Genomic DNA, 22,281 nt, shown 5'->3' with positions numbered 1-22,281 from the left:
ATGAAAATCCTATCTTCACCTCATACTACCCGTGCTCTGGTTAATAATTATTTGCAAAATAAATTTAAAAATTATTCTTATATTTTCTTTCACCTTCGTGTGACACGTTGAATAGAAATTTTGTTTTGACGATTCTTTCTTAAATAAATTTAGGGTAAAGCATATAAATAGCAACATAGTTTTAAAAAGTTTATTAATACTTAATTCTTCAAATGTCATATAATATAACAAATTATGTTTATGATAAGTACTAAGTTAAAAACGTCACAATGTAAACAAACCTTCACAATAATTATTCAAAATATCACTTCAAGAACCTTGGCACATAAATATAGCTATGTTCATTATTAAATATTAATTATGAGGATCCAATTGATCGCGAGCCTTGCGTAACACTCCTTGAGTCTTGTGAATCTCCCGGCAAATAGCGCGCTGTACGTTTCTCTTTCTCATGTTTGCGGCGTTGAGCTGTGTTAGTGTTTCGGCGAGAGTAGCTTTGGTTCTTGCTAGCTTCTGCTTTAATGTAACGTTTTCTTCGTAAAGTGAGCCTAAAATAAAAAAAAAATAATTGACTATCACACAGAAGTAAATAAACATTAAAATATAAGGCAAAACTTACGCGGCGATAAGTTGACTACGTCGTTCTGTTCTAAGCTGGAAAGCCTGTCGCTATCAATTCCTTGATCTGGGGACGTAGGACGTTCTTCCTCATACGGCATTCCAACTTGAAGTTCATTAATTTTATTATCAGCCTCGAAGGCCAATTTGCGAGTAACTTCAATTTCTAATTGTGCATTAGCTTCCAGCGCTGCGTTTAATTTATCTCTAGTTTCTTCTAATTCTCTTTCAATTCGCAACCTGTCATGTTGTAAGCGAGCTCGTTCCAAGGCCGCTTGCGACGCTTGAACAGTCGCTTCATCAGCTGCTCTTCGAAGTGAACGTTCCGTTTCCATAAATGTAGACTCCAGCTCATTTTTTTCCGTACGTAACCTTTCTATAAGTTGAATATTGTAATTCAGTTGCTGCTCATTTTCCTTAATTCGAATTTCTAGAGATGAGATAGTATTTTTCATTAATTCCATATTTTTGGTAGTTTCATTTGCGTTATCTCTTTCAGCGCTGATAGTAGCTTTCAGTTCTTCTTTCTCGTCTAAATTACTTTTTATTTGCTTCAATGCTATCTCAAGTTTTTCGGTCAAATCCATCTTCTCCTCTTCGAGCACTTGATTGCGTCTTGAAACTGATTCTAACTGTTCTTGTAAAGTTGGATCATAACATTTATTCTCATCTGAACGTGAACCTTGAGACAATCGCGATCGCCGAGCGCGACATCTGGCGACTTCTGACACCGATTCTCTGACAGCGACTCCTGTATCGCAAAGACCGACGCGAGCCAGTGACACGTTTCTATCCGGCTCTGACCAACATTCAGATTCCGATATAGCATCTGCTTGAGGAATATTTCTTAATGCTTTTTTGAGGGAATAACGATTATCGTCGCTGCACATCAAATGATGTCCAAACATCATGGTCAGGTCTTCTATTCTCATGGACTGCGATATATCCAGATTACTCTCGTCCATTGTTAGTTCATTTGGTGCTATCGACTCGTCCAACTGCAACCCAACCGGCAGTGCTAAACTTTGTTCTAAAATACTTTCAGCTAGCTTTTTCTTTTCTTCTCCTAAAACACATCTGGAATAAAGAATCTCAATGAAATAAATGCTAATGTTTAGAAATATAGATTTTTGAAGTTATTTACACATCACAATAACTGTGGTTAAATTAAGAGTAAATTTACTTACTTATGCGACAACAGCTTATCCAGGAAATACGTTAAGCCCTGTAGTCTCTTTGTGAGCAGTTGCTGTAGATTTCTGAAGTGATTATATAAGATTAGCATAAAAAGTATTTTTTAATTCAAAATGCATACAATTAAGTTAATATTTTACCCCGAATCATCGCTGCTTTGCATGTTATCAACGTTATTCTGTAGCTGCCGTACTTTGTTTTCTAAGTCCTTGATATGTTCATCCTTACATTTCAAAATTTCTTCGTATTTTTCAAGTTGAGAGTCACTGACGTGGGCGTATGATAACTCTTTGTCCTATATTACGCAAGTAAGATTATAAAAACATTCGGAAAAAAGAAGTCTTATATACCACAATATGAAAGACAATTTTAAAAAGCAAAATTTAAATAGATCTCACCAGTTTCAATCTCTTTATTTCTCTGTCCTGCTGTTGTAATTTTTTCGCAAATCCTTTTATAATTTTTACAGCTTTACACTTTTCTTTTTTCAGTTTTGTTATTTGATCCTACGAGAATAAAAAAAATATTAAAATATCAAAGCATATGCAATTTCATGAAAAGAAATCAAAACTTACCATTTCTTCGTTATTGATTGTTACCGCCAAGTAATCTCTGAAAAGAGCGAAAAAATTCGTTATTATTTTATGAAATACTTATAAAAATGTAAGTAACAAAGTATATACTAACCCAGCTGATTCCGACTGGTAAATCTCATCTACTACGTTTGCTTGGTTTTCTATCTCCTTAAAAAATAAAAAAATCATATTTTTATACAATTTTATTACAAGTAAAAAGAACGGGCCTACTTCGTATTATGCCTGGACAGAATCCTAAATCTGTAGTGTGATTATTTTTTTGGAAAAGACTTTCTTAAGTCTTTGGATTTATCGTCGGACAATTTTTGTCTAATTGAAAACAAGTATTTTTTCTTTATATCAAACAATTAGTACTTGAAATCCTATGTTTCAAATATGAGATTTGTTATAAGACAACGTTAAAATTTGTGTATAAAAAATAAGCAGTAAAACACTCACTTTTGCTGGTTCCTGTACATCTTTCCGTTCTGTGACACTGTTATTAATCGATACTTCCGCAGCTTCCGTTGAAATCGAACCCTATATGACAATTAATTCTATAGGTTGTTCACAAATAATTCATTGTAGAATAATGTAAACGAAATGTTTCTTACTTGATTTTCCAAGACGTCTATAGCTTCAGCGGCAGCAGCTAATAATTCTTGTTTATCGCTTAATTGCCTTCTTAGTTCCTCAACTTCGACTTGCAGACGAACATTATGTTCTAAAAGACCCTGCAGATAAACAAATATAGAAATACATTATAAAATTATTGAATGTTCATATCTATTTGAGCCAAATTAATAATGAATTTGTTGACTATATTTAATTTGTATGAAAAAATCAATTAGATTTATATGGACTTAAGATTGCTCTCAACTAGCATATTATTTTGTATAGAAATATCGAAGTCATTGAATTAATAATAAGAAATATATGAGGTAACATCTTCAGATAGTTTCTATTAATTTTTGAAAAAACAATATCAAGCGAGTCAGTTGTTTGAATACTAACGTATAACTCTAAAATGTTAAATGAAATTTATATATTTAAAAATGTATTTTTTCGTACCTGTACCGCTGGCGGTGCTCCACTACCTAGTTTCTCTTCTAAAAAATAAATTCGTAGTTTCAGATGAAAGTTTTCTTTTCTCAAACCGTTCAATTGCTCTTCATATTGCTTCATGCTCACGCCGCTGGCTGTAGTCACATCTGTGATTAGTATTGAAACTTGAAATTGTTATCTCTATGGAAATTTATAACAAAACCAGCTAACTGGGTGAACAAAGGATGTGCAAATCTTTTTTTTTCTGCTTCCTGGTATACACTAAAGTAATATATTCATAAAAGAAATACGTACCATGACCATCACCAGCTGGGAGAGTCATCTCTTGCAATTTACGTGGGCTGGTACTGAAAAATACATTAATAAAGTCGATATATGTATGTATTGAAATAAAACTTACATTAAAAACTAGTACTTTGCATCAACCGAAACGTCGGTCGTATGTAGTTAAAATACTTAAAAATCAGTAGTAAATCCGAAAAATATTAGTTTTATTTCAATGAATACTGGCGACCGTCTTAGATCTCAACTCATTATATGTATATATTTTTTACATAGACATAATACTTATGCCATAATATCATGACATGGAAAGTACGTTTTTACGTTTTGTTCGATCTTGTTACTATATGTTTGGTAATTTATAAGAGTTATAATACTTGAATACCTTATAGCAGATGGTCTATCATTACACTAAGTAAACTTGTTCAAGATGGACAGACAAAACTGGAAGTTCCTAACAGCGATTAGAGAATTATGAATAGCACGATCATTACACATTTAAATAATTTAAATAAAACTAGTATTATTCGGATATACTACGCGGATTTTACTATTTAAAAACTACATAATCCCGACACCTCGTCTGCCCGTGATCACGGTGGCTGCAAAGTAACCGAAACGTCGGGATTATGTAGTTTTTAAATAATAAAATCCGCGTAGTATATCCGAATAATACTAGTTTCATTTAAATGAATAAAACTCGCGAAAATCTTAGATCTCATTATAATATAGATACCTTAAAAATTAGGACCTAAAACTCATCTACCTATGAAAATTTAATTGTAGTAAAAGTTTTAAGGTTTGCGACTGCTTAATTTGCTTATTTTACTTGCTTATTAGATGACTTTATGAAAATTAATTTTTTACTCAAAAGTACCTTTTATAATTAACACATTTATATTATAAAATAAAAGTAATTTTTTAAAGTACAAATATGACGTTCGTTCCGTTATTAGCCTAAATTTAATTTTATTTCGTTATCAACTATGCAATAATATATATAGGCTATGACATGAAAAACTTATGCCATGAAGTTTACAGCTTTACTCCGACCTGTTGGTTGTTATTCGTAAATTCTTTAACAAGTGTACTGATATTTGTAGACGGTCTTTTTTAAGAATACAATCCTTAAATTTACTGGTCAAAAACAATCGCGTCACTGAGCTCTGTAACGTAACCCTCTATTATCTTATTAAGGTATCCTAGTGGCCTCTAATAAGGTCGAGTCCATGATGTCGTATGCAATAAGTACGAATGTAAATATTGTGTCCTTGTAAATGTTTTTAATGAAAAAAAAATTAAGAAACGACTTATAAAGTATGATCAGTCATTTAGTATGGAGAGTGATATCGTTTCATATTTCTATTTATTGAATGGGCGTTTAGAGCTCGTTTAGCACAAATTTACATCGCAGATACAACAGAAACTGTACCAATGTGTGCGTAGTGTTTCTGAGAAGCGAAATCTCCTAAAAGAATTGGGATGAGAGATATATATTGATTAATATATTTATATTTTATCACAAAATAATTATTTTATTGTTCGACAAAACAATAATTAACATAATTACCTCTATCTACGTTCTGTTTCAATAATATAAACAGACGGAGCCCGAACAAATTCAATTTTATTTACATGTTCGTCTTTTTGTTTGTTTCGATGAACCGCCAAAACATCTAGGCGTATTTTAGAACATAGAAAATCACTACCGTATTCCCGGACACAGTTACAGTTTTCGTGACAGTTATCTCTTTACATTTATTTATATTTATCATATGAGGTTAAAGAGCATAAGTATTTATAATATTATATCATAAAAGATACCTTCAATACTATAAAAAAATATGATGGAATATAATAATTGAAAATATTTATACTATTATCATTTGGTCCAAAAATTTTATTACTCTTTGAAAATACCCTCAGTCTGTGTATGTACAAAAGAGGAAAATCATCAAACTTACGTTAGCTTATTTTACAAATAACAGTTAATTATAAACCACTAAATGCGTTACTTTAATAATGTAAAACAATCATAATGTAGCCATGATAAAATAAAAAAAGTGAGAACATCGTCTACGTCCTTATCTTGAACGTTATGGTGTAAATTGTTTATATTTAACTTTTATTGCTTATCGTATTTAAAATATTTACCTAAAGGGTGATGGGATACCATTTGAACCATGCTTAGATGCATTCATACGAGGTAACGTTGCCATTATATATATATTTTTTAAGTTAAACACACACAAGTAAAATGACACAAAAATACCATCACAACAAGATCACAAAAAGACCACGTCCGATTTCACTTTGCACTCAATGTCTATTAATAACACAATATTTGTGCCTCCATAAATACGATTATAACAACTGATTATAAAATATTATAAATGAATTTCATAGTTTCCAAACAATCTCTGCATCCGTTTTTGTCGTAAACAATATTTTAGTTAGTAAACGATCTGAGGATTGTGAATGTTTTGACGGAAACAAGGGACTACTGAAATAGGCCAAACGGGCAACTGCGCGTAGTTCGTCTCAGTATCGGGAACACTCGTTCGTCTCCGCATTTTGACTCATTCATAACGTCGGAGATAAAAAGAGATAACTATATTTTGGGTGACACAATAGCGCAACGGGAGCAGACGGATGCTGTTCGTTACGCATGTATCTTACATTCGATAGCTTGAGCCAATTTCAAAATGATTGAGCACTACTCCAAACTAAATTTTTATATAAATATACAATTGTTACAATATTAAATAATTTAAAATTCATGAAAAAAAAACAACTAAAACTTTTTACTAGTAAAAAGACGAATGCACCTTCTGATGATATATTATAAAAAAAAAAATTGTAATAAAATATAGTTTGTGAATAAGACTGCAATATCGAAAATAAACATTTTCAACATAACTTCATTATTAAAAAAATAATGACCAAGTGAGGATTTTCCAAAATTGGTAAATTATTCAAATCATTTAAAAGTACATGACCTGATAAGTATAAATAGGCTTATAAATAATAAAGTTAAATTTGAAATAGTTTACTCTATGACCTCTTAAAAAAATATAATTTATTATATGCTGAGCATTACTTTATATATGGTAACTTAAATAATGATATATTTCACAACATATATTTTTTTTAATTTATATTATATCCTTAGTTAATTTTATAATTATATCTGTAAATCTGACACACTTGATGTTAAATTGTAGACCAAAGTATGTCATCTTGAATGTAATCGGTTCTATCTAAGGCGAAATATAATAAGTTATGTTATGTAATAAGAAGTTCTTAATGGTTAAAATCATAACATATTTATGAGTTTGATTTTGAAAGCAATTCAACAGTAAGAGATAAATTTTCCAAAATTATTTTGATTTCTTTTTTTCTACATTTATTTTAGCTCATAAAAAAATTACACATTTCTTTTGTTAGTTAATAATATATATTGTCAGTTTTAAGATGAGATTTAGTTTAAATGTGTCCAAATTATGTATTTCTCGACGAGGGCAACAGAAAAGACATTAAGTTTCCCACAAAAAGACAATATCTGTACCTTTATTAAACTGACCACAAGCTATTGCTAACATTGAAGTGAATATTAATGCTAATTTGCTTAATTTTTTACCTCATCACAAAGTTTGAAGTATTTATCTGGACCATTCACATATTAAACAACACACCAGAGATAAAAACTAAATTGTGGTAGCATCAGACAAATTAACTGTGACTGAGGAATAACTATAACAAGTATATGAACCAATTTAACTACCTGATAAGTCCCAAACAATTTATTAGCCCCATACTACTCAATTGTTTGGGACTAGCCAGATAACTTTAGATTTAATTAGTTTAAATGAAACCAATATTTTTCTGATATACTACGCGTTCTTTATTTATTTTTAAAACAACATACTCCAAACGTTTCGGTTACTTTTCAGCAAACGTGATCACGGGCAGATAAGATGAATGATTAATTAGTTTGAGATGAGATTAGATGTTTTATTAGTTTCTTAAAATAAACCGTGAAACCAGCACTAAAAAAGAAACTGAGATTAAGTCATTTTATATTGAAATTTCGTGGGTAAGAAGACAAATTTGAAATAAACACTCAAAGAATCGTGTGCTCGTCAATAATTTTGGTTGGAAAACGACCTAAACAAGAGCGAACTTTAAAAAACAAAAACATGAAAAAATGCTAATAAATACTTTTAAAAACTATTTTATTGTACTTACAGTATCCCGTCAGCTGTAGAATCGGACATGATGCGATTTGAACTTTTTTATTATCAATAAATTAATAAAAAATAAATTAATATATTAGATTAATTAAAATACACCTGGTTACAGTTATAAATGATAGACCTAAAACCTTAACAGTAAAGACAATCGAAAATCTTATAATAAAACAAATTATAGACGATTCGAAGAAAACACAATATTCGTTTGTAGATTAGTACGTAAATAAAATCGAGACGGTTAAAAACAGTAACATTTGAATCCAGGGGATAGCGTATACACATGACAATTACAATCTTTGTTACCTGTATGTCAAAATATAATGATATTAGTTATTTAATTTTATTTCCAATCGTAATATAATAATTATAAATAATAATGACCCTTTATGTGTTAAACTATAATAATGGAATTGTGGTCATAAAGCAAAAAAAATCTATTATTTTTATTTTAACCTTTAGTTATGTTGACAACTACACTTGACAGACACACTGTTTAGAAGTCAAGAGATTGAAGTTAATTTCTTATTTCTGTCACATCCATGATTTTCCTCTGAATAACCTAATAATATAAACCTTTATAATGTCACTCTTCAATAACATTCGTTCAGTTATTAATAGGGCAGTTTTATCAGATATAAGAATTGCAGTCCGTTATTATTCAGATCAAACCGATGAAAGCGAGGAACAACAGAAACCAATAGATCCTACAAAAGACCGAACAAAAATTATTCCTATAGAAACTAGTATTAGATATTTGCAAAGTGATGCATATAAAAAAACTTATGGTGACAAACCAGTATGGTTTTTATATAGACGCAATCACAAAGGAGGATTCGCACCCAGAAAGACTAGAAGAACATGTATTCGAAACGGTATAATATCGACAGGGAACCCCTGCCCTGTTTGCCGCGACGAATACCTAATACTTGATCCTAAGAATGTATCGCTTCTAGAACAGTTCATATCAGAGTACACCGGACAGGTATAACCTTATTTTATACAAACTAAATGTTTATTATTGTGTTATTAACAGTAGTGTTAAAAAAATATATATTCAATGTAGGAATGTAGAACATGAAACATTCTTAAAAGGAAATGTGATACTATTGTACATCAGACTTGTTCCAGTTTCACATCTCCATTATTATAAAATTTTTGTTACTCTTCTATGATGACATTCTTTTACTATAAAGTATTGATTTATTTCAGATCCTAGAGCCTTCTAAAACTGGTCTCTGTCAGAAAAAACATAAAGAGCTATTGGTTGCCATTGAACGAGCTTGGGATCAAGGATATATTACATATGATGTCCCTTTCAGGGAGTATGATTACAGTCTTTACAATACTAATGTAAATTGAAAAATTATTAGTTCAATATGTCAAAATAAAATATAGTCGTAGTCATATTTGATATTTTATTTGTGTATACATATATATTAAATATAAACTTTGCCATCATATGACTTTAATTTACAAATGATATATGTAATGTTAAAATAATGCATTAATGGTTATTCTAAATATATTATATAGTATGGCACAGCATCCCTAATGAAATAATTCTTCTATGAAAAACTCTCCATAAGCTTTGTTCTGTTACGTTGCAGCAATAGTTCTCTAATTAGGGCTGATTTTTCTCTCTCTAAAACAGTAATTCTTTCATTTTTGCGATTCACCTCCTGAAACAGAAAACAAATTATTATTTATATCTAAGAAGTAACTTGTAAAATATCCTGAGATTATTGATTACAGATTCAGTGATTAACATTAAAACTATTTAGTACTCATTTATTTATGTGATTTAAGATAACTTATATGTAGAAATTGATATTATATCTAAAATAACTTTAGGCTAGCATTATTATTCAATAGCATTAAAGACTTCTGTGTTTGTATGTATTATTATAATGTGGATAAAATAAAATGCAAACCTCTGCTAGCATTCTATTTTGAGATCGTAGAACATTTGCATTATTTGGTGCAGCGGTCATTGTGTTCATTGTTGTGGGTAGGGCGAGATTCATGTGTAGGGATAAAGGCCCATGACGCCACCCTGCTGCTAAAGCACCTAGCTGGCGGTTTAATTCCAATACTCTTGCCTTTAACAGTTCAATTCGTTCTTGGTGGGCTTCATTCCAAGGTTCCTGTGAATGAATATTTATTTTACTTAAAACCATAAAAATCAAAATTAATTTAATTTTTTAGGATATTGAATAAAAGAAATTTTTTTGGAACTACAAACATAAGTGTATATAAAAAGTTTCGTAAAATGCGTTAAAAAAGTAATAATTAATAAAAAGCGATCAGTATAAATCAGAAATTTCTTTTTAAAAAATTCTGGAACATAAAGTAATAAACCTATACGACAGGTACACTTACAATGTAAGCTCCCATCCTGCCAGCATATCGCATTTTGTCTTGAACTTCGGCTAGTTGTTTGAGATACCATTCTCTAGCTTCTTCTACTGCACTGAGGCCTTGCAACAATACATCTTTTTCTTGTTCAATTTGTTTCATCCTTTTTATAAGATTATAATCAACACCGTTGTGTAAGGTGTGGCGACGGGGCTCCCTTCGCCGTGACGCTTTTCGTAAAGTCGTCTGCGTTCCAATAGCTGAACGACCATCGCCGAGACCCCGACCTTGTCCGTCTAATAATGACTGAGACATACAATCTTGGAAATCCAACTTACTATTGCCCATATTATTACTCTCTAAGAACATATCATCTGTTTTATAAACTATTCTGGAAACATCTTTCCTATCACTCGCATTTTTCTCCAATCGAGGAGGCTTCGGAGGTCCGTAAACACTAAGACCCTGAGACGCATTTGGCTTAGAAACAGATTTTTCATTGTCATTTTGAAGCAATTTTGGTATGGGATCCTTTTCTTTATTCAAATAATCTTTGTCTTCTATTAATTGGGGCATACTGTTTGTTCTACGTTGATTGGAATTCGTAGGAACTCTCATTAAATTCCAATTCGTATCTCTGTCATTATCATTATCTATATCAATTAAAGGTGCCGAAGGTGGTCGGCTCATCTGAGATATTTGATTGCGAATAACAGAATTATCGACATCCGCATTGATAGCGTTAACCTTTGCGTTTTGTGCATGATTTTGTAATAGGCATATTTTTAAACCTGTGCAAAAACTTTCAAATGTTAGTAAGCCATCATGGGATGCTACCTTTTGAAGACTTTCAATAACACCTCTAGGAAGACCCTTGGTACGGTCATCACGCCATCGATTTTCGATATCTGTTAATTTAACATAACCAGTTTGTTTATCATCCATGATATCAAAAAGGGTTCTCATTGCTGAAACAAATTGCTTCGGCAAAGATTCCAAACTGGTAGGTCTATAGTGCATCATTATTATTTTAGTCGTAAATATTTTTTTACGGTTAAATTATAGTCACTGATATATATTAACTCAAGTAAACAAACGCACTTTTTTACACAGCATATAATTGCGAATTGTATTTTATATTCACTTTTTTATTCCGTTATCAAGAAAACGTAAACAATGTTATTGTATCGCGTAAAGGTTAAAATATTTATTTTAAAACTGTGTGAGCAAACGAACCGGCTTGTGGGAGTGATTTTGCGGAGTGCGGACTATACAGGCCACAAGTGTAAGCAAGAAAACCGGTCAAACGACATTTCGGTCAGGTAGAACTATACATGGAAAGTCTATCTATAAAGCAATAAATAAATCAAACCGCCAAAATTTAAAGCTGTATATATGGCATTAAATGTTACTAATACGTTATTTAAAGCGACACCTTCACCTATCATTATATAGTTATTTTAAGTAAATATATATGTTTTAATACTTTTTGCTTTGACCTGGGTGTATAACGCGGGTTACATACCTACTGTCTTTAAAAGTATGTATATCCGTTGAACCATTTCTTTTTTGGTTTTGATTTTGTTTTTATGTTTGGTCAAGTAACAAATAAGCAATAACATACAAGATTTATTATAGGTTCAGATATGATTTTGTGGGAATATGAAATGATGACTCTATTTTAAAAGTTAATGGCTTGTTGAATTTAGGCTGATGACCTGCATTGAGTTTCTACGTAATATGTTTTTCCGTTAACTTGAAATTTATATATTCTGACTTAAAATTTCTGTTAAAAGAACAGAAACAGTACATTTAAAATGAAACTAGGTTTTCGAATATGACTACACGATTTTATAATTTTATTTTTACATTTCCCCCGCTTTTGTATTACTATAGATAGGTACGTACAGCAACCGTGATTATGAGTAGTGCTCATAAGACCTACCGGACATGACGGATAATATCACGCATCTTCCCAAGCACGCAGAAGTCCGTTTTTGTGCATCTCTCAATTCAGCCATCTATGGAAAGGTAGCCTACGTCAAACGTTATTTAACTTTAATGATAATAATCTCGCCTTGTGACCAGATTTTTTGCATTTCGTAAAGTTAATACAGAAATAGATACTCACCTACTAGTGAACAAATAATGAATACATCTTTGTCTGGCAGGAATTTATTAACAATAGAACGACAATGTGTAAAAAATTGTAAAACATTACGGATGAGATAATGCTTAATGCCGGTAATTATAAAGACGCTACAAATGTAATTCTATTGAATTTCAGATTATCGTAACCAGTACTTGCACAAAATGTTTTACAATATACTTCCGCGAAAATATAAGTTTTTACACACAATATAAGTAAGTAGTTACTATCGTATAAAAATAACACATTGAAATTTCAAACTATTATTATGTTTATTTTAAATTGTGACAGTATTTATGGCCAAATTGCGTATGACATGTAATATATCAAAAATAGTTTGCCGTAATTTCTATTATAAAATTATCTGCCTGTCTCGACTTTGCAGGGTAAACTGTAACACTCGAAACCAGTATCGATCTAGTGCGAGATATATTTTAAATGAATAAATATATTATTTTACGTCTGGGCAGGCGCTGCCAAATGTCACCTCTCTTGCTTGGACTCAGTGGATATACGTACAAAAAGGCTTATTGGTCACTAGGTACAACTTTGTTAAATCCAATCCTTTCAGCGTCTACGCTGTACAAGTACAAGCAAAAAGTAGCCAGCCCCTCGGTATTCTAAAACCTACAGGACACAATCTGGAGTGTGTGAATTGAATTACACGCTTTATTTCCTGCATCCCCTATGTATCATCAGACGACCAGACCTACAAGGGCCTCCATATTTTCGTTCTGGACATCTCTTTCATCCGGACGAAGTGCTACGCTTCCTCCTTCCTCATGCGCGTAGCAAAGATTTGGAATAATTTTCCTGGATCTGTGTTTCCTTCGAATTATAATTTGGGCGTCAAGAAAAGGTTGAATAGGCTGTTACCGAGATACTGACTCTCTCTCACTCTCTTACATAAAGATATAATTATTTATTTCTATCTTCCCGCGATTGGAATGAGAGTCAAGCATTATCTAGTCGAAATAAAAAAAAAATTATAAGTATTATATATGCACCGTCACTACATCCTTCTCGTACTTAGACATAACCACTACACAGCTTTCTGTGCACTGTGTTCCTGTGCTAGGCACTGCAAACTTTCCAATACCTCTGTTGTATCTATGATTATTTCATTACAGAATATGTGTGAAACATCTTTTACAGTACGATTTCATTAATCTATTAATTAATCATCACACTAGAGTAACAAAAGAATAAATCAAGTTATTATTGTTATTGAATATTGAGGTATTTAAATTTTTACTTATAATTATTACCTACCTACTTGATTGAGATTCTCGTCGACATCGGTTCAGCCAGTCTACAAACAGACAGACAAAAATTTTTAAGATTGCATTCATGTTGTATCATATGCATTAAGTGAAAAACTATTAATTTAAAGTTTTAAAGAAGCACTACCATTTTATTTATTAGTACCAGTCCATACGCTGAGATATGTGCGCTATAGGACGAGCAAGGCAAACACATGCCAATGTAACTCAATTGTTCATGGTAAAATAGTTTTAGCCAGCTTGTATCTAACCTCAAGATATCCATATCCTAAGATGGGTTTGACATTATTGAAAAAATAAAAAACTTTATTGACTATGATTTTTTTAAATTTAAATATCGGTGAAAATGCAGCAAGAATAGCATGAAACACGTATTTATATAATGATATCTCAAATTTTTCGCGTGTACTCATGTACCTAAGTGAAACTAAGTTTTTTAGATACTTTCGGATTCATCTCGTCTTCCTGGGTTTCATTTAAACATTACATGAAAGAAATCAATATAAAATAAAGCTCCGATATGTTAATTATTTCAAATACACCTGTCATAGAATAGAGTCATCATTTAGTATATATATTTGAAATACATATATCATTACACAATATAAACTACCTCTTTTTCCAAGCGTACTTACATTTATTTACTATTTAGTGTTTTTGTAGGAAGTAGAGCTTAGCTGTAGTCATGTAACTATAGCTCGTACATGGGCTGTCTCGACCGGGGAAGTACCACACTCTCATAAAAGATTGGCGTAAAGTAGATACTCATTAATGGCTGCGTTTCGTCCGATGAGTGAGAGAGCCGGTTGGACTATCCCCGTTCCCACCCTTTCCTGCCATATACTTATTCCCACCCCTCCCTTTCCTCATGAACCAAGGTTGGCAACGCATTCGCAACATCTCTGTCCATGAGCGACGGTGACTACTACCCATCAAGTAGGCCATCATCCCATCATCACCGTATGCATGCGGGGACTGGAGGACCATTGTGTCCAATCGCAAAGCCACTAGCCCCCTTGCATTTCATTTAGTTTCATTTACCAAATATTATATACAACTCCACTTTTACAACTCCTTACCTAGTACTTTATATTTTTGCAATTTAGCGCGGAAGCCGCCGGTGCTTATCAGTTGGCAGACCAGTCAACTATAAGCACCGACGGCCAAAGCCATAAATCACTGTATATAGATAAAAAAAATAGGTGGTCTGCTCGTTTGTCACCTTTCACATAAAAAAACTACTTTTATATATATGTATGTAATTACTTGTTAAATACTAAATAGTTTTGTCTGATTCATTTTTAATTCCTTTATCTTAATTGTCATTCTAAGATTGAAAATACATAATTATTTTTATGAACTTGCTTACCAAATCCTGTAACTGGTGGGCGATTGTTTTCATTTAATCTAATAAATTAGTGGAATATGAAGGTTTGAACCGGTATTTAAATCGATTAAATAAGCAAGGTCTTACTTAATGTATTTGGAATTTCTCTTTTGAAAATACATAATTTGTATTTAAATATGTTCTTTTATTTAAAGCTATTTTGTATTTCTATTTCAAGGTGTAAATTAGCAATATCTGTGCTTTTTGTATTTAAACTCTTTTTACTAAACTATTTTTCATTTGTGGTATATTATTTGTGGTATATGGTATAGTTCATAACAGCGCAGCAACCTATATTTTTTAAATTGCTAAAAATTCACCAGCTACCTCCCCCTACTCACCGCTTCCATACTGCAAGAGGGGAGATACTATCAATAGTTCAAGGAGTGCTGTTACTTGAGTATTTACTTCTACACTTAAACATATTTTTTCTGTATTTTTATACGTCTTTTCAATAAAATTAATAACGTGGATTAATCGGCAGTGTTTCTAATTCAGTAAAAAAAATATTTTTTTTAGGTGGCTATATTAGTCTTGAGACAGTCTTCGTTGATTGTCTTTTGCCGACTGACATTTGTGACACTTAGCGGACGAAAGTGAAACGTTAAGTTTGTGTACATATCATTTTAGTTTATTAAGATAAATAAGTTTTAACTTTTACCATAAGGCAATAAAATGAGTGATCTAGGAGATAAAACATCTGAAGTGGCTGAAGCAAATGGAAATGTGAATAATGATAAATCAAGGAAAAGTTGGGTCAAGTTCGATGAAGAGAGTCCTCAAACAAGTGTATTACATTTAGAACCACAGCCCTTGAATGAAAGTGCAAAATCAGGTACTACTTTACACAGCTCTGAAGTACCTGCTGTTTTGAAAACAGAGTCGGTACACGTAAATTTGGAACGCGAAAAATCTGTCGAACCTGTGTCTCAAAGTTCTGTGATGAAAAATGTGGAATATATTAATGTACGCCATGGATTTAGTAAGTGTCTTAAACTTCTATGAGAATTTTTATAATCCAATGTTTGCATTTTCTATACAAATTTTATTAATTTCTTAGAAAATGGTGACATAATTGTGACCTTGTTACCTACAAACACTAATTGGCCATGGATAACGGCCGCACGATTTCGTCCAGAGCTAGTCCCAGAAGAATTGATGGCACAAGGATTAACTGTAGGTAGCTTCATTATCTGAATATTATCTTAAGTTCTGTTTAAAGAAAACAGGAGGAAAACTAATTTTAGTTCTATTTTTTTAGCTTACAGTTGAAGAGTATGTCCATGCTATGGAACTTCTTGTAAATGATGCTCGCTTTACATTATACAACATTTGTTACAAAAGAGTTTTAGTTTGCTGGATAACTATTGCCTTCCTTGTTCTTCTTACACTTCTATTTTCTGGCTTAACAGGACTTTTATTATTATCACTTGGAGTTTTGTGGTTGGTGTTAAATGCATTAGCAATATTCTTGTGTATGTGGATAAAACTCAAACTCTCTAAAGGACTTGAACAGTGTTTAGCGAGTGTTAACAAATTATTAAACAAACATAAATTGCTGCTAGCATTGGATGACAGGGGAAAGTTATCATGTCACAAAGTAAATCTATGCTACATTTACTTTGACTCTGGACCTTGTATAGCACATTTACAGCAATTTATTGAAAGCGAAGAGGGTAAAACAATAATGCAGGGCTGGGAACAGAGACTCGATATATCAACAAATGATATTGTTATACAAGGGAATAATGCCACAAGATTATCTAGGAAACAGGTAATTATTTTACATTTTTATTACTTTAAGATTTTAGAAGTTTAAAGGGTATATATTATGTGTTTCTTATACTATATTTTTTTTTATATATAAACTTAATTTATTATATATTTCCAATAAACATGTAAAATATGTGTGTAGACTTTAGAGCATGGTTATTATAGTGAGTTACAGTAGGTATTGTGGAATGATATGTAGTCATGAAAATTTGTGTACTAGTGTTTTCATGTAACAGCTACTGTGCTGTTAACAAACATAAGTTATATGAGTGAAAGTTGTGTACCGCATTTTTTTGTTTGCCATATCCCTAACATTACTATGCTTTCACTTCCCATCATTTTCATTTAATTTTATATATTTAATTTATTTCTATATATTTTATGTATGTTTTTTTTTTGTAAGTTACTCACGTGTGCATGTTTATTGTTAATTGCATTCAAATATTTAGTATAACTGTTTATATAGAATATATATCTGTCAGTATATTGCTTAACAGTCTGTATATTGCTTAACATATAATTTTTTAAATTGAATTTTTTTAAGCTTAAAGTATAAAATCTACATATCGTTGATTAAACTGTACATATAGCTTGATTGATAACCTTTTGTAAAAGTAAATATTTTCCATATTTTCTCTTCTTTCCTCATCTTTTCATAATTGCAAATAGATCTTTTTCATATCAGAATAACAAATAATTACAAAATTCACGTCAACAACAACTACTTTAACAACTTTTCAAGATTGTTTTGTTATTTATCGGGTAAGAAAAGCATAAATGTGCAGGATATGGCAGAGCAAATTTTCCTGCGGTACCTTCAACGGTGGGGAAAAGACTACTTACGTCGTCGGCTTGATTGGACGTTGGACGAAGAAGGTGGCAACCCTGCGGCTCCACGGCATTTAACACAGGCTCTATGCCCTTGTCAATATAGCGAGGAAATATTACGGAATAAAGAGCCCAAAGATACTAGGGCCTGTTGCCCACTCTGCAACGACTGGCTTAGGCGACGCGGTCTGGACTGACCAAACCGCTTTGTTTGGCAAGTCCTAATATTTGTTACAATATCATCTTGTTGTATGCATGTGTTTTAATTAAAATTTCTTCGACAGGAAAGAGGCGCACTTCTATATTTAAGATACGCAGCTCGCTGGGGTATGTACGCTTTAAGAAACAAATTGAATCTCAGTTTCGCTGTACCAGGACGTCACAGCGAAAAGTATGTATGCCCATGTCAGTTTATAGAAGAGCACCTCAAAACAAAACCTCCGGCTGGCATAGCTAAGTACTTTACTTTACCTTATCAAAGTATTTCAATATATTGACCCATTCAATACTGCAACAAATCCGTCCACAGTGTATTATTAATGGATTTTTGTTTTTGTTTGATTAGAAATTATTTGTGTATATACTATATATGGAGTGAAAAATATATTTTGGGACCATTAAAATTAAAATTTAAAACGTATTTAATTATTTAAAATTTTGTAGTATTTAAAGAGATCTGTGTCAAATGTGGCCATTTAAAAATTATGTGCTATTTTATTTATAGGCGTAAGAATAATTATTTAATGATTAAGCGTACCTACATACAAACTAATACACCTACCATTATTTTTCGTCAATGTTTCCACATAACCAGCCAAATTATTTCTGCAATAACTATTTACAATTTTTTATACTGATTTACTTTTTTTTTACTTCTGCATAATGTGGATATTTTTTTTTATATTTATTTCCATTTACACATCACTTTGTGGCACAATGTTAAAAATTGTATTACTCATGTTACATTTATTATTTTACATTTTAATACTAATTTGTTGAACTGAAGTGAATTTTACAAAATAAGGGAATTACTAAGGTCACTTATATTGCACTTGATAATATTTTTCTTTTTTATTCAATTATTTACATAAGTGTCTTACTTACTCTGTAATATAAATACCATAATAAAAGAAAATTTTCTTAATATTAGGTAAATCTAAATATTGTAAGTATTTACAAAAATATTTATATATTTAATCACATGTTTAGCACAAAGTAAGGTAAAGGACTCACAAAAATGTTACATACTTGTGTGTAGCCGTGTTACCTAACAAAATAACTAAATCTGAACTATTCTTATCATACCTGGAAATAAAAAAGTAGCATTTCAATTCTAAATAGTAACTATATCTACTTCTACTATGATATAATTAAAACGCATTTCGTAGAAAATTATATATTTGAATATACATACACAGCAGGTAATACATGAATGTAAATTATTTAAAATACACCTATGACTTCCTTTATTATTGCTTTAGTTTTAGAATTTACTAGTCTCTATTTATTTTAGTATAATAACAATCCTTCAATATATATATGTATTTTGTGACAGCGTTTAAATATTATGAAATAAGCCAAAGTCCATATATATTCCGTAAAGAATTAAATAATGATTTTTCCTACAAATATTACGCACATATATTTTAACTGTAGCATAGATAATGAACTCTATATTTTTAAAAATAAGCTTTATATTTAAGTGTTTGTAATAACTTTAACGTTTCGTATATCTTTATGAATGATTGAATTTTATGATGTCGCTCATGTGAGCTAATAATGACTTTTTACTATAAATGTATGGTAGGCCATTATATAATTGTGGTCATAATAAATCTATTCCGTCCTTGGTCTTTAAAAATGAGTACTTAATAGATTAATGAATATCAATATTTACTAACTGTACCTAGTTATATATATCAAATATACTCTTTATTTAAATCCTTAATTATTTTATTTTTTTGTTTCCTAACCAAATATTGCATGTGGATTTTTAATTATTTTAGAAAGCCTTATTGTTAGTTTATTGGGATAGGACTAAATTATAACTTTGATAGTTTCGATTTTTTGCTTTTATTAAAAAGAAAATCATAGTTAATCTCCGAAGTGAAGATAATCTTCGACGCACTTAAAAGGAAGACAGTATATTTCCTATTTCCTCGGACTAAATAAAGGTCCTTTACACACGATACATTGAACCGTAAATGCCGTGCTGGTGTAGGTTTTGGGAAATTCAAGGGCATCCAAACTCATATATCATGATAGATAAGATATTGCAAAATGGTATTAGACGAGAGGATCTTTATCCGACGAAAATAACAAATTTAAGAAATTAAAAAATTAATCTTAAGAGAAAATGGATGGATAAAATTATCGACATCATAAATAATCGACAATATAGATGAGACACGCAAGATACCATATTAGAAGTAAGATAATTGATAATATAATTAAATTAAAAAAAAACGATACTCTATTATACTGACAGGCGCGAGGAACTTAATCGAGACCATTTAATGAGGCACTTAATCACTGAACAAAAATGTCGTAAATAATTTTGTTGAACACTGACACCGCTGCACCTAAACCAAACACAGGTAAGAATTGCCGCAAGGAATCTCGCTTTCAAATTGGAAAAACCGCTTCTAAATCGGTCCATCAGTTGAAGAAATACGATAGTACAGACAGATAAACACATGGACGTTAAAATTATAATATCCCTCTTATTCCTACTAGGCTAATAAAAGCATTTAGGGTTTCTCTAATATGCATAAAAATATGAGCCGTAAAGTAATAGTAACAAAGTATGATTATCGAATTGAAACTGGTATGTGGTATTTCCCGCCATCCTACATCAAAAGGTAGAAACAACCTATCTGTAGATAACAGTTGTTACGTTAAAGTAAGTACGTTTAAATATATGTATACATTTTATCAACTTAATAAAACTTAGATAATATAACAAGATACTAATATAAAAAGTAATCCTTATGGCCAAGGGGTTACTATACCTAAATTGGACTTGAATCTGGAAAAGTAAGTCAAGAAAGAAAAGGAAACTTATGTAAAAGTCATTTCTAAGAATATATAAGAAATTTCAACTTTTACGAGGGGGATTGTATCAGGCAAAAGATAATAAATGATATATGACAAACTTTATAACAGACTATTTAAAACGTTATGTTGAATAGATTTAAGAATGCAAGTAGGGAATAATACAAAATATACATACCTACGTTAAAAAAGTTTTTTGATACCACTTATAAGAGAAACTTTTTTCGGATTGACGTGAATTATTTCACTAAGGTTATGAAAAACGGAAACGATAATAGAAAATCAATCGTTAGCAATACGTACAAATTTTGAAATTCATAATATAAATACTGAGAATGCAAACATTTTATAATGTCTCAGCCATATTAGCCATGTCTTTCACTCTAAATGGACGAAAAAATGAGACGATAGATTTTTTTTAAACATTAATTTAAAAAAGAAATTGCAACGATAATAATAGAAAAACGTTATCAAAACTATAAGACAAAATATATCCACTTGTTAGAGATATCACTAAACAATGGATAAATTCACGTACCTACATACTCTGACCGTATAAGTACAGGTAGGTACAATAAGTATACAGTTTCACAATAGCTCCATCAAAGAGTTATAATACATATAGCGTTCTAAACTATACACAGTTACTTGACAAATATTATTATATAGGTAGCTTTAACAGCTTATAATAATGGACGACGAAATGCGGATTAGTAAGTACCAAAAGGTAAAATGGCATATAACCTATTGTAAAATTAGGTTTCAGGGAATTAGGTGTTGGGAAATGTTACTTAAATATATATTTACTGCTCTATGTTTAAGTTTTAACATGAATCTCTCTAACAACTCAGGTAAAAATACAATATAACTACTAATAGATACACGATGACGATTTGTAAATTGTAGGATATTAAAAAAAAAATAACTAATGCACGTACACTCTCTGTAAGCAACGCTTTCCGACAAACGTCGCTCATAAACATAAATTTACGTGATTGTTAATCAAGGTCATGATTAACAATCACGTGCATTCTCATCACTCGAATATATAGCGAATGGCACGATATAATAATTACATTATGTTAAATAAACATATTTCGTGAATTAAAATAGAATCCAAAAACTTCAAACCAAAAACATGTGAATTCTGAAGTCTCTAACTAAAAGGAGAACGGACTTATTTAAAATGTCAATACTCTATAGGTCTTATTGGAATCTATTATGATTCGCCCTAACAAGCCAAAACATAATGTTAATTTCAAAACATATGTCCATAAATAAACATAAAAAGGTTACAAATTAATATTCTTAAAATTATCTTGTCCATCTGGAAAAAAATCTATGGTAGTCGAAGAGAAAAAAGGTTATTTACATCAGCTAAGATACCCGATGTATATGATAAGATAAAAATTGGGGTCGTCGGTGGGGAATGCAAACATAAAAATAAGATGGTGTCAACTCTACT

The 22,281-nt window shown here is 31.0% G+C and overlaps 4 protein-coding genes across 8 annotated transcripts; 2 read left to right on the top strand and 2 right to left on the bottom strand.

Annotated features, from left to right (window-relative positions):
• Window positions 1–176: 176 nt before the first annotated feature.
• Window positions 177–8,047, bottom strand: LOC116779684 (centrosomin). Of its 4 annotated transcripts, none has more exons than XM_032674083.2 (12): window positions 7,983–8,047; window positions 3,747–3,799; window positions 3,459–3,598; window positions 3,002–3,121; window positions 2,847–2,927; window positions 2,500–2,555; window positions 2,388–2,424; window positions 2,211–2,318; window positions 1,953–2,107; window positions 1,806–1,877; window positions 620–1,695; window positions 177–548 (listed from the first exon to the last, which is right to left on the bottom strand). In XM_032674083.2, exons 1-12 carry the CDS (start codon window positions 8,009–8,011, stop codon window positions 355–357), a joined length of 2,121 nt encoding a protein of 706 aa, XP_032529974.2. In that variant the 5' UTR covers window positions 8,012–8,047; the 3' UTR covers window positions 177–354. The 4 variants fall into 4 exon arrangements, with proteins under 4 accessions (XP_032529974.2, XP_061384208.1, XP_032529973.2 ...); XM_061528224.1 differs by having other exon boundaries at window positions 3,459–3,586; window positions 7,983–8,039; XM_032674082.2 differs by lacking the exon at window positions 7,983–8,047 and adding an exon at window positions 5,889–6,262.
• Window positions 8,048–8,473: 426 nt separating this feature from the next.
• LOC116779575 (small ribosomal subunit protein mS40) lies at window positions 8,474–9,391 on the top strand. Its single transcript, XM_032673928.2, has 2 exons — window positions 8,474–8,969; window positions 9,197–9,391. The coding sequence occupies exons 1-2, from the start codon at window positions 8,568–8,570 to the stop codon at window positions 9,344–9,346; spliced, it is 552 nt and encodes a 183-aa protein (XP_032529819.2). The 5' UTR covers window positions 8,474–8,567; the 3' UTR covers window positions 9,347–9,391.
• A 21-nt stretch (window positions 9,392–9,412) lies between these two features.
• LOC116765343 (suppressor APC domain-containing protein 2) lies at window positions 9,413–11,793 on the bottom strand. Its single transcript, XM_032654798.2, has 3 exons — window positions 10,367–11,793; window positions 9,919–10,131; window positions 9,413–9,666 (listed from the first exon to the last, which is right to left on the bottom strand). Exons 1-3 carry the CDS (start codon window positions 11,363–11,365, stop codon window positions 9,553–9,555), a joined length of 1,326 nt encoding a protein of 441 aa, XP_032510689.2. The 5' UTR covers window positions 11,366–11,793; the 3' UTR covers window positions 9,413–9,552.
• A 3,931-nt stretch (window positions 11,794–15,724) lies between these two features.
• Window positions 15,725–19,705, top strand: LOC116779825 (uncharacterized). 2 transcript variants are annotated; one of them, XM_032674315.2, is made up of 5 exons: window positions 15,725–16,143; window positions 16,222–16,337; window positions 16,423–16,935; window positions 17,720–17,976; window positions 18,047–18,187. In XM_032674315.2, the coding sequence occupies exons 1-4, from the start codon at window positions 15,837–15,839 to the stop codon at window positions 17,957–17,959; spliced, it is 1,176 nt and encodes a 391-aa protein (XP_032530206.2). In that variant the 5' UTR covers window positions 15,725–15,836; the 3' UTR covers window positions 17,960–17,976; window positions 18,047–18,187. The 2 variants fall into 2 exon arrangements, with proteins under 2 accessions (XP_032530206.2, XP_032530207.2); XM_032674316.2 differs by lacking the exon at window positions 17,720–17,976 and having other exon boundaries at window positions 18,047–19,705.
• The last annotated feature ends 2,576 nt before the right edge of the window (window positions 19,706–22,281 follow it).

Source organism: Danaus plexippus, chromosome 2 (genome assembly GCF_018135715.1).
Source record: "Danaus plexippus chromosome 2, MEX_DaPlex, whole genome shotgun sequence".
Classification (NCBI taxonomy): Eukaryota; Metazoa; Arthropoda; class Insecta; order Lepidoptera; family Nymphalidae; genus Danaus; species Danaus plexippus.
The sequence above is the reverse complement of the archived record's forward strand: the minus strand, read 5'-3'. Positions and strand labels throughout refer to the sequence as shown.

Excerpts from the sequence above, each read along its gene's own strand:
- LOC116779684 (XM_032674082.2), bottom strand. The coding sequence starts at position 5,953 with ATGGCAACGTTACCTCGTATGAATGCATCTAAGCATGGTTCAAATGGT. Across the intron at positions 2,425-2,499 it reads TACCAGTCGGAATCAGCTGG|AGATTACTTGGCGGTAACAA; the intron begins GTTAGTATATAC and ends CGCTCTTTTCAG. Across the intron at positions 2,108-2,210 it reads AAATAAAGAGATTGAAACTG|GACAAAGAGTTATCATACGC; the intron begins GTGAGATCTATT and ends TGCGTAATATAG.
- LOC116779575 (XM_032673928.2), top strand. The coding sequence starts at position 8,568 with ATGTCACTCTTCAATAACATTCGTTCAGTTATTAATAGGGCAGTTTTA. Across the intron at positions 8,970-9,196 it reads TATCAGAGTACACCGGACAG|ATCCTAGAGCCTTCTAAAAC; the intron begins GTATAACCTTAT and ends GATTTATTTCAG.
- LOC116765343 (XM_032654798.2), bottom strand. The coding sequence starts at position 11,365 with ATGATGCACTATAGACCTACCAGTTTGGAATCTTTGCCGAAGCAATTT. Across the intron at positions 10,132-10,366 it reads GCAGGATGGGAGCTTACATT|GAACCTTGGAATGAAGCCCA; the intron begins GTAAGTGTACCT and ends ATTCATTCACAG. Across the intron at positions 9,667-9,918 it reads AAAATAGAATGCTAGCAGAG|GAGGTGAATCGCAAAAATGA; the intron begins GTTTGCATTTTA and ends TTTCTGTTTCAG.
- LOC116779825 (XM_032674315.2), top strand. The coding sequence starts at position 15,837 with ATGAGTGATCTAGGAGATAAAACATCTGAAGTGGCTGAAGCAAATGGA. Across the intron at positions 16,338-16,422 it reads TGATGGCACAAGGATTAACT|CTTACAGTTGAAGAGTATGT; the intron begins GTAGGTAGCTTC and ends CTATTTTTTTAG. Across the intron at positions 16,936-17,719 it reads CAAGATTATCTAGGAAACAG|GATATGGCAGAGCAAATTTT; the intron begins GTAATTATTTTA and ends ATAAATGTGCAG.